Here is an 11,391-nt window from a genome sequence, read left to right on the forward strand (position 1 = left end):
TGGAACAGCTGTATGCAGACGGCCTTCTGTATGTGAATTCAACGCTGTTTAAGACAGTTCGACAGTTCGATCTGAGTTGAAGTGAGGGAGCAGCGAGAATATACTCCAGGTATTTACTTCTTTCTAATATTCCAAATATCGATAGGGTGAAATGTTAGCAAAATAGGTCACGGACTTAATTGAGTGAAGGACGGAAATATCAAACCTATCGGAAAAATTAACTGCACTTTTTGCATCCTCGATGTTTAACTCAAGGCAATTATGAAGTACTTCAGCCATTCTTCATTTACGGGGCTACAAAACATCTCTAGATTTGTTAGCTTGACATTAAGCACTTACTAACGTTTCCCATGCCGCTTTCCAATAATAATGATAATAATATATTTACTTATTAATGTGTTATTATAAATAGTGGTGTGTTAGTTATTCAGGCTCTCTCCGCTGGAATAAGATAAGAATTATAACAACATATTTACATTTTCGTGTTCAGTCAGTTGTTGAAGACACGTGCTTGGTGGCGCGGACAACTAAATCGGAAGATCAAGAAATAAGTAATCTTTGGAGGAATTACCTGAAATATTACTGCGGAAATGTAATTGCAAAGGTAAGCCTGGAAAGGTAAGTGTAACTGGAATGCTATAAAATTCCTTAGTTACCGTCATGACATGAACCGAATATGGTAATTTAAATTGTTCTCGAATTGCAAATGTGTAGAGCGGTGCCTTCAATATGGCCTCCGCTAACATGTACGGCGATTTAAGCAGAAAAGGAAAAGGCTTTTGTTTTTATCAAATATTTCAACTTAATTCATGTACATAAACTAAGTTGTACTAAAATGTTAAATGAAGGGATACACGCAAGTGACTATTTTCACTTCCCCTCAGCTTAACAACTGAAAACAGGAAGATGGCGTCTAGAAGGACCATATGGGGTTTCTTAATTGCTTTCTGTAAGCATTTTTATGTTTATTAAAAAGGATATCGAGCCAAAAGAATAAATATTTCACATTAGCTTATTCCAGAGCAAATCACAAGCTGATATAAGACTCAAGGTATCTTGCCCTGCACTTGTTGCTTAGATGACATTAATTTTTTAAAAGACACGTTTCGACCATCATCTTCAGTTAAAATATTTACGAAGTAATATTTTTAACTGAAGATGACAGTAATTACTTTCGAAACATGACTTTTAAAAATGTCATTTATTTTCTCAAATTTGTTACATCATCTGCTCTTATCTAGCCTTGTTGCTTAAATGTTTAGATCTGAATAGAATGCACTCGCGAGAAGATTAGGAATCTCAGCGCGATAGAAACACTTGGCGGAAGGCGACTGTTGGACGGGGACCCGAAACATGTTCCACTGCTCCTTCTTAAATTAGGTGACATCCAGCACAAAGGTCCTACTTTGGTCGCTTTCACGGCTTTCCGGTCTACGATCCTCCCATGAGTAGGAACGGGCTTAACGAGCCAGCAGCAGACCATGTGCGTGACATAAAAAATATTCAAATTATGCAGCGCAAGCGTTTGGCTGAGCAAAATACAGTTTAATGGCTCTTTGTTTAATTTTCAACCAAATCGTGTTGCAAAACAGTTTTTTCTCTCATTATTAAGCAACCAGCCGTATCCCCTGCGCCTAGAGAAAGCAAATTATTTTTATTGTTGATGTTCGGCATCAAAGGTGCGCTCACGTAATAATGTCATTTATATCCGTCATGAGGAGAGACAAGTTTATTAAAAATGCGTTTGTAGAAAATTTCATCGCAAGGTTAATGAATCAGTAGTGAACCAAAAGATCGAAAGAAAAGATCATATGTGTATTTTACGGAAAAGAATATCTCCATACCAATTACACGAGAACATAGGATGAGGTCTACATGTGTACAAACATGAATTTGTTATCCGCTCGTTTATTTCAATCGGTGCGCGATACATTCTCGCTGGTTAATATCTTGCACTTAATATGATGCTGAAACGAGCAATATGTTTCTTGTGCTTGAAATTAAAAACCAGTAGATAAATTATGTCTAAATATCCCTGCCTATGTAACAGATCAAGCGAGGTTTCAAAGCATCAGCAAGTATTCCGGCTGAACCCGTCCAAAACCAAGATATAAATAGTCTGTGTGGTTTCTTTCCTTTTACTTCTTGTCGATGCGGATGTATCAGTTCTTGCAGGTGGGAGGTCATATCCTAACCTGTATCTTACTAATACAGGTTTTCACGGACATAACCAATGACGGCGTAATTTGTTATATATGGCTTTCAATGAAACGTCCTGTAGGTTATATTCTCCGTTCTGAACGTTTCTGGAAAATTCGAGGTGCTGTCTTGCAATGCTCCGGCGAAATTAACATATACCAAGACCCGGGCGGGGAACTTTTCTCTTTGTCCTCTCGTTTACTCTGATTCTACTTGCAGTTGCGCCAATAGCGGAAGTAAGCCTTCAGAGAGTTGTCCCATCGTTTAACTCAAGTCAACTTTTCCAAGCTCCAAAGGGACATTATGTAGAACTCAATTTCACCTTGGAGACGTCACATCCAACACCATGCCTTGATGATATGTACCTTGCGATTCGCGATGGATACAACAAGTCTGCCCATCTTCTTGGAAGATTTTGTGGAAGGAACATTTCTGGTATTGTGCGATCTAGTGGACAAAACTTGTGGATCAGAAAGTTTGGTTTTTCCAAGCATAAAATCAGTATTTGGGGCTCGTACATCAACAAAACACTTAACATAACAGGTATTGTCTGCTGAAGTTACAAACTAAAACAATTTGTTTTAAAATGTTTTTAAGTCGACAGAACATGACAGAGGTGTAAGTATATGTCATTAATTTGTTCCCTTCTAGTCTACCCAAACCTTGACAACGTGGCTACAACTCAGTTTGTTCTTTTTAACCGAACCTCGTCTCTATGGTGTCCAGCACAAGGTGCACCGGCACCAATTATTGTTTGGAGAAAGAACGGCACAGTGGTACAGAACAGTACAAGTGTACAGTATCAGCTGAACATTACTGGAGAAAACTATGATAAGTACAGCTGTGAAGTGAACAGACATGAAAAAAAAGAAATTCGTCTCGTCATTGAAAGTGAGTTTATTTGGAAATATTTGATTCTAAACCCAATAGGGCTGAGAAGGAAATACATTGCAGATTTGCAAAGTTTCCATGCCTCGCTGGTGAAATGAGCAAATCCTAAAGCTTTTTCACCTGCCTTCGCAACTGCGAGACTGACATTATCGTTGAAGCGACCCAACAACAATGAAATAGCCTTGAGGATTCACGAGATAACGAGAGCGAAACTCAGCAATTACAACCAAAAAACCTAAATTTCAACAGACAGCAGGTAAATAAAAACAAGTTTTGTTGCCATATTCTAGGCTGCCCAAATCCTTGCAAATGCACCACAGTAGTTGGAATCATGAGTGCAGCTACCCGCATTGAATGCAGAGGAAAACATTTAAAGTCAGTTCCATGGGACTTTCCCCTTTCTACTGTGAAATTGTAAGCCTTTCAACTCGTTTTGTTTAACATGCATGTACTCGTAGATATCGTGGTGAAAATCAGATAGAGTAGCTACCATCTGGACTCTCCGACACCAACATACATACATACATACATACATACATACATACATACGTTACTTCACCACTCCCCATTGGGGCTTTTCAGGGCCGATTCCCACCCATCCCACCCCAGGGGAGGACATCTACTACACAGTAATCTCGTGCGCGGGAAATTAACGTCTCCTACCCCTAACCCTGCAGGAGACGGGGCCTACGGATTATTCCTCCTTAACCGAGAAGACTAGAATATCTATCCATTTTTTGATTATAGAAAGGTAGCAAATTCTCCTCATTTATTTTAAGACCATGAGTATCGGTCCAGCCGGGGCTCGAACCCTCGACCTCCCGCACAACACAATACGGCGTTCTAGCCAATTGAGCTAACCGGGAGGCGGTTTAACAAGAAGTTGAACCAAATGTCACTAAAGTTAAACATCCCAGCGGTCCGAAATCCTAACTCTTCGAATTTCATTGGCTTATTTTATTTCGGGAGCTCCAGCGGTCCGGATTTTCCCATTCAGACCCCGGGTACGGAGTAGTCCGAGTATTACAATCTGTTGCCTAACAGCCGTTTGTAATTTAATAATCCTCCTCAAAAAGTGACTTCGACAGAAAACAAAAACTTACATTTCCAACTACAAAAAGAAAGAAACAACACGAAAGCAGAAGTTAAAGTGCCCCTGACATGAATTTTTTTTTTCTCGGAATTCCTACCTTGATGCATATAAAAAACGAATTTAACCTTCAATCCAGGCGGAAATGTCTTCAAACCCCATTTTTGTAGTTCAAAACACGCGCTATCTGCGAACGAAATTGTCCCCTCTTCCTCGCGGCCAAAATGTCACGTGATTTTCTTTCGTGACGCCAAGTTGTGTACAGCCATCGAAACCAACATGGATTACAGATGGGCAAAAAGAGTGATATGATTCTATAATTTATAGAATCAGCAGAGTGACACTCGCTCAAATGAATCAATGACTCGGCTCTCACCTCCACACGTTCCGCAACTCAGTGTTTTGTGTACACAAAATTACGTCAAGAAGGCCGTGAAGTAGGTCCCAGATTCCGAGACTGTTTTCACTAGAAAATAGTACCTTTTAGAGCGCAAAAATTCAAGTTTGAAAACAATGCGGAATATATTTTCCTTTTAGAGACTTGGGTACAAACCAAATAGAGGAGCTACCACCTGAAGTCTTCCACAACAACACAGAGTTGGTCAAACTGTAAGTAACTAATACCTATACCTAAGCTTGTGCTAATTTTAATGACGCGCGATGTGACAAGAATTACAATATACCATGCATGGTAGGTTAGTGAACCATAAAGGTAATGAAATAGGGTTGGAGGGTTTTCAGATCGGTAATATTGGCATAGAGGAGTAGGGCATCCTTCCATCTTCATAAATGACAATATACTGAAATTTTCAATTCCATTTTCCCTTTTTATCGGTGAATTTGTTTCATTTGGAAACGCGAAGAATTCTGGGTTGCCAACGCGGAAAGGGAAGGCAGAGAGAGCGCGAAATGTGATGGTCTTTGAAGGTTTTCCCTCTCAGGTGACAACTTTCAGGTTCCGTACTACGCACCACTTTCCCTAGTTTTACCACTTTAGCAGTCGTATTTTCCTATATGATGGTAAAACAAAGTTTTCAACATTTACAGATGGTTAGACGGTAATAAGATCAAGAAGTTGAGTGGTGATTTATTTTCTCAGTTAATCAAGCTGCAGTGGCTGTAAGTGAAAATTGGTACTCTTATATCAGCCACTTTATGTTTCAGAACGTACCATTTCTTACAGAAAATAGAATTAAAAAAGTTAACTACCGGAAACCTAGTACGGGATTGAATTAATTTCCTCAAGATTTGAAAAAACGGTGATAATTAACGGACGTTTAAAAAGTTCCAAGTAAAAACTCATTAGGTATCATTTTTATACGAACCTAAAGGAGAACCAGATAGAGGAGCGTTCATTTCCAACTACACAAAGAAACAAACAACAGGAAGGCAACACGTTAAACTCACTAACCTGTATATACTCGTAGAGATCTACAGAACAATCAGATACAGGAGCTGCCACCTGGGGTCTTAAAAAAAAACACGGAGTTAAATTACTTGTAAGCCATCAAAGTTTTGAATAACCATTATTTTTTTTCTAAGTATCTCAGCGGTCCAGAATCCTTAATCCTCGAATCTTATTGGCTTATTCCACGAGCTCCAGCGGTCCGGATTCTCCCATTCAGACCCAGGGTACGGAATGCTCCGAGTATTGCAATCTGTTGCCTAAAAGCCGTTTGTAATTTGATAATCCTCCCCAAAAAGTAACTCCGATGGAAAGCAAAAAACTTACATTTCCAACTACACAAAGAAACAAACAACAGGAAAGCAACACGTTAAACTCACTAACCTGTATATACTCGTAGAGATCTACAGAACAATCAGATAGAGGAGCTGCCACCTGGAGTCTTCAACAATAACACGGAGCTGAACCACTTGTAAGTCACCAAAGTTTTGAATAACCATTATTTTTTTTCCAGGCATCTCAGTTGTCCAGCATCCTTAATCCTCGAATCGTATTGGCTTATTACGCGCGCTCCAGCAGTACGGACTTTCCGAGTATTTCAATTTGTGGCCGTTTATAATTTAATTATTCTCCACAAAAGTAACTCAGAAAGTTAAAACGCGAGGTGTTTACAGTTGATCACTGGAAATTTCTTTCATTTAAAATCCTAATTTTCCTAAACAATTTGTCCGTTATAAATCGTTAAGCAAAGTTTTGAGGCCTTCTGCAAATACACACTTAAGACAAGTTACTCAAATGTAGGCATTTCTACCAAACATTGCACTACAGAAAACTCTGTAATTGTCAGTTGCCAGATCATGATCGATACTTATAAAGAAAAAATGTTTCAAAGTTTGTTTGGAAGCCCTCTAATCGCCTTTATCATTACGCTAATAAAAATATTTCTGTCAAAGTCTCTCTCTTTTCTCCGCTATCTATTCGCTAAAAAGTTGATCGGTTCATGAAAGAGCTTACCGTTACTACAGCCCTAAATCATTCGGTTCCTTTTGAGAAGCATTTCGTCAAAATTCTCTAACTTAATGAAGTGGTCTATGATAAACTGAAAATTACTCACTAAAAGAGAATATAGGGGATTACGGCGAGCTAAGACTTCCAAACTACGCGAATGTTCCAGCGTTTCTACGTTCTTAGCAAATTTGACAGAAAGGGAGAACACAAAAGAAAGACGTACATGCAAGTCTTCTCTCTCAGATCCCAATGTTACGGCTCTGTAGTTCCCACCTCTTCCCTCTGTTTATTAATAGAACACTGATAATTTCTTATGAGACAAAGTTTCAACACTTCCAGATGGTTACGTAATAACAAGATCAAGAAGTTGCGAGGTGACTCCTTTTCTCAGTTGCTCAAACTGAAAAAGGTGTGAGTGAAAAGTATATCCCGATTTTATATGGATAAGAACACCCATTTTCAGCTGACTATTTTTGAAGTCATCTTAAGAAAATATACAACAAAAATTCACAGGAAGCTAAAAGTTTCACTTCAATGCCTGGTATATCCTCTTTTTAGGTACTTGGGTACAAACCAAATAGAAGAGCTACCATCTGAAGTCTTCCACAACAACACAGAGTTGGTGAAACTGTAAGTAACTAAGGATTATACCTATGCTTGTGCTTATTTTATTGAAGCGCGATGTGACAAGAATTGCTACATAACTCACGCATGGTAGGTTAGTGAACCATGAAGGTTATGGAATAGGGTTGGAGGGTTTTCAGATCGGCGATATTGACAGGGAGTAGAGCATCCTTCCATATTCATAAATGACAATATGCTGGAATTTTCAAATTCCATTTTCCAATTTTTATCGGTGAATTTGTTTCATTTGCAAATGCGAAGTATTCTGGGTTGCCAACGTGGAAAGGGGAGGCAGAGGGAGGGCGAAATGTGATAGTCTCTTAAGGTTTTCCCTCTCAGGTGACAACTTTCAGGTTCCGTACTACCCACCTCGTTCTCTAGTTTTACCAGTTTAGCAGTCGCATTTTCCTATATGATGGTAAGACAAAGATTTCAATATTTACAGATGGTTAGACCGTAACAAGATCAAGAAGTTGAGTGGTGATTTATTTTCTCAGTTAATGGAGCTGCAATGGCTGTAAGTGAAAATTGGTACTCTTATATCAGCCATTTTGTGTTTCAGATCGTACCATTTCTTACAGAAAATAAAATTAAAAAAGTTAACGATCGCAAACCTAGTACGGGACTGAATGAATTTCTTTAATATTTGAAGAAATACCGATAATTAACGGACGTTTAAAAAGTTCCACCCAAAAATTCATTATGTATCATTTTTATAGGACCCTAAAAGAGAACCAAATAGAGGAGCTACCATCAGGAATCTTCAACTACAACACTGAATTGGTCAAATTGTAAGGCGGTTAACACGTTTGTGCTCGATTTTGACAAATTCTTTTTTTACTGTCATGATCGTTATCGTTATTAATTATAAAATAATCGCAATATTGTTTAACGAAACCATAGTCGTCGTGAGTGAGGGAACATTACTTTTGTGTTCACCATCGCGAAAATCACAATAGATATTTGTTAGCGACGGACAAAAAAAAGCGTACTATAGTTATATTTACCCTCTATGACGCTCTATTTCCCTAGTCTTGGTTCGTTATTTAAATTTGAAAACTGAGAGCAATTGTACATGCTTTGACTGCTTTATCTTGTTATCCACCGATAGATGGTTAAACAAAAACAACATCACAAAGTTGCGTGGTGATTTATTTACTCCATTAGTCAAGCTGCAGAGGCTCTAAGTGGAGAACATTTGAATATCTATCGCTGATCAAGTCTTGGACAATGTAGAGTGTTTATTAGATGATCAAGATAGTATATTTACCACACAATACTCCGTGATTTGTTATTCTACTTTTACTTAAGAAAGTAGATTTACAACACGATTGATTACTAGGAATTGTCCTTACAGTGGTAATTATAAAGCTGTGTAACGCGATACATTACAGATAGTAACTAGTTGATCCTTCTTTATTCTCCGACTCCAAGTGTCGTAGTCATAGACTTCTTCAGGAAGTTTTACAAGTACAACTAAACGCCTGTGTTTATAAGCCAGAGTTACGGGGGCCAATGACCATAGAGGCTTGGCCGGACTTACCAACAGGAACAGGCAAAGTTTTGTGAAAAATTTTAAAACGTGTAAGGCTAGGTGCCAAAATATTTTGGGGACAACGGTTTTAGAGGCGATTAGAGGCGTTTTTACAGGCGTTTAGTTATACTTGTAAAACTCTCTGAAGAAATCTACGACAGTTAGACGGAACGCGTTGGAGAATAAAGAAGTTTTACAACTACTGTTCGCAGAATTTCTGCTTACTAGTTTATATTTAAAAAATTGCGAGGTGACTCCTTTTCTCAGTTAGTGAAGCTGAAAAGGCTGTGAGTGTAAAGTATATCCGTTTTTACATGTATCAGAGCACCTATTTTTAGCTGTCTCTTATGAAATTCATCTTGAGAAAATGTACAACAACAATACACAGGAAGTTAAATGTTTCACCTCAATGTGGAATATATTCTCCTTTTAGAGACTTGGGTACAAACCAAATAGAGGAGCTACCACCTGAAGTCTTCCACCACAACACAGAGTTGGTCAAACTGTAAGTAACTAATACCTATACCTAAGCTTGTGGTAATTTTATTGACGCGCGATGTGACAAGAATTGCTATATAACTCTCGCACGGTAGGTTATGGAATCATAAAGGTAATGGAATATGGTTGGAGGGTTTTCAGATTGGGGCAATATCGACAGAGAGGAGTAGAGCATCCTTCCATCTTCATAAATGACAATATACTGGAATTTTCAAATTCCATTTTCCAATTTTTATCGGTAAATTTGTTTCATTTGCAAATGCGAAGTATTCTGGGTTGCCAACGTGGAAAGGGGAGGCAGAGAGAGGGCGAAATGTGATAGTCTCTTAAGGCTTTCCCTCTCAGGTGACATCTTTCACGTTCCGTACTACCCACGTCGTTTTCTAGTTTTACCAGTTTAGCAGTCGTATTTTCCTATATGATGGTAAGACAAAGTTTTCAACATTTACAGATGGTTAGACGGTAACAAGATCAAGAAGTTGAGTGGTGATTTATTTTCTCAGTTAATGGAGCTGCAATGGCTGTAAGTGAAAATTGGTACTCTTATATCAGCCATTTTGTGTTTCAGATCGTACCATTTCTTACAGAAAATAAATTTAAAAAAGTTAACGATCGCAAACCTAGTACGGGACTGAATGAATTTCTTTAATATTTGAAGAAATGCCGATAATTAACGGACGTTTAAAAAGTTCCACCCAAAAATTCATTATGTATCATTTTTATAGGACCCTAAAAGAGAACCAAATAGAGGAGCTACCGTCAGGAATCTTCAACTACAACACTGAATTGGTCAAATTGTAAGGCGGTTAACACGTTTGTGCTCGATCTTGACAAATTGTTTTTTTACTGTCATGATCGTTATCGTTATTATTTATAAAATAATCGAAATACTGTTTAACGAAACCATAGTCGTCGTGAGTGAGAACATTACTTTTGTGTTCACCATCGCGAAAACCACAATAGATATTTGTCAGCGACTGACAAAAAAAAGCGTACTATGGTTATATTTACCCTCTATGACGCTCTATTTCCCTAGTCTTGGTTCGTTATTTAAATTTGAAAACTGAGAGCAATTGTATATGCCTTGATTGCTTTTGTATTGTTATCCACCAATAGATGGTTAAACAAAAACAACATCACAAAGTTGCGTGGTGATTTATTTACTCCATTAGTCAAGCTGCAGAGGCTGTAAGTGGAGAACCTTTGAATATCTATCGCTGATCAAGTCTTGGACAGTGTAGAGTGTTTATTAGATGATCAAGATAGTATATTTACCACACAATACTCCGTGATTTGTCATTCTACTTTTACTTAAGAAAGTACATTTACAACACGATTGATTACTAGGAATTGTCCTTACAGTGGTAATTATAAAGCTGTGTAACGCAATACATTACAGATAGTAACTAGTTGATCCTTCTTTATTATCCGACTCCAACTGTCGTAGTCATAGACGTCTTCAGGAAGTTTTACAAGTACAACTAAATGCCTGTGTTTATAAGCCAGAGTTACGGGGGCCAATGACCATAGAGGCTTGGCCTCACTTACCAACAGGAACAGGCAAAGTTTTGTGAAAAATTTTAAAACGTGTAAGGCTAGGTGACAAAAATATTTTGTGGACCACGGTTTTAGAGGCGTTTAGAGGCGTTTTCACAAGCGTTTAGTTATACTTGTAAAACTCCCTGAAGAAATCTACGACAGTTAGACGGAACGCGTTGGAGAATAAAGAAGTTTTAGAACTACTGCTCGCAGAATTTCTGCTCACTAGTTTACATTTAAAAAATTGCGAGGTGACTCCTTTTCCCAGTTAGTCAAGCTGAAAAGGCTGTGAGTGAAAAGTATATCCGTTTTTACATGCATGAGAGCACCCGTTTTTAGATGACTATTATAGTATTAATCTTGAGAAAATATACAACAACAAGAAACAGGAGGTTAAATGTTCAACCTCAGTGCAGGATGTATTCTCCTTTTAGGGACTTGGGTACAAACCAAATAGAGGAGCTACCACCTGAAGTCTTCCACAACAACACAGAGTTGGTCAAACTGTAAGTAAACAATATCTATACCTATGCTTGTGCTTATTTTATTGACGCGCGATGTGACAAGTATTGCTATATAACTCACGCATGGTAGGTTAGTGAA

The 11,391-nt window shown here is 38.1% G+C and overlaps 2 protein-coding genes and 1 long non-coding RNA gene across 3 annotated transcripts; all 3 read left to right on the forward strand.

The window, feature by feature from the left end:
- LOC148743486 (uncharacterized) lies at positions 1 to 3,508 on the forward strand. Its single transcript, XM_088751331.1, has 6 exons — positions 1 to 109; positions 491 to 618; positions 885 to 949; positions 2,419 to 2,742; positions 2,851 to 3,090; positions 3,381 to 3,508. Exons 3-6 carry the CDS (start codon positions 907 to 909, stop codon positions 3,506 to 3,508), a joined length of 735 nt encoding a protein of 244 aa, XP_088607457.1. The 5' UTR covers positions 1 to 109; positions 491 to 618; positions 885 to 906.
- Positions 3,509 to 4,708: 1,200 nt separating this feature from the next.
- Positions 4,709 to 7,002, forward strand: LOC148743487 (uncharacterized). Its single transcript, XR_015999593.1, has 5 exons — positions 4,709 to 4,789; positions 5,228 to 5,299; positions 5,608 to 5,679; positions 5,986 to 6,057; positions 6,933 to 7,002. It is a non-coding gene; the product is annotated as an uncharacterized LOC148743487 (long non-coding RNA).
- Positions 7,003 to 7,662: 660 nt separating this feature from the next.
- Positions 7,663 to 11,281, forward strand: LOC148743488 (uncharacterized). The gene is made up of 6 exons (XM_088745041.1): positions 7,663 to 7,734; positions 7,937 to 8,008; positions 8,329 to 9,256; positions 9,701 to 9,772; positions 9,975 to 10,046; positions 10,366 to 11,281. Exons 3-6 carry the CDS (start codon positions 9,099 to 9,101, stop codon positions 10,439 to 10,441), a joined length of 378 nt encoding a protein of 125 aa, XP_088601167.1. The 5' UTR covers positions 7,663 to 7,734; positions 7,937 to 8,008; positions 8,329 to 9,098; the 3' UTR covers positions 10,442 to 11,281.
- The last annotated feature ends 110 nt before the right edge of the window (positions 11,282 to 11,391 follow it).

This window comes from Stylophora pistillata, chromosome 1, assembly GCF_964205215.1.
Source record: "Stylophora pistillata chromosome 1, jaStyPist1.2, whole genome shotgun sequence".
In the NCBI taxonomy this organism is placed as follows: Eukaryota; Metazoa; Cnidaria; class Anthozoa; order Scleractinia; family Pocilloporidae; genus Stylophora; species Stylophora pistillata.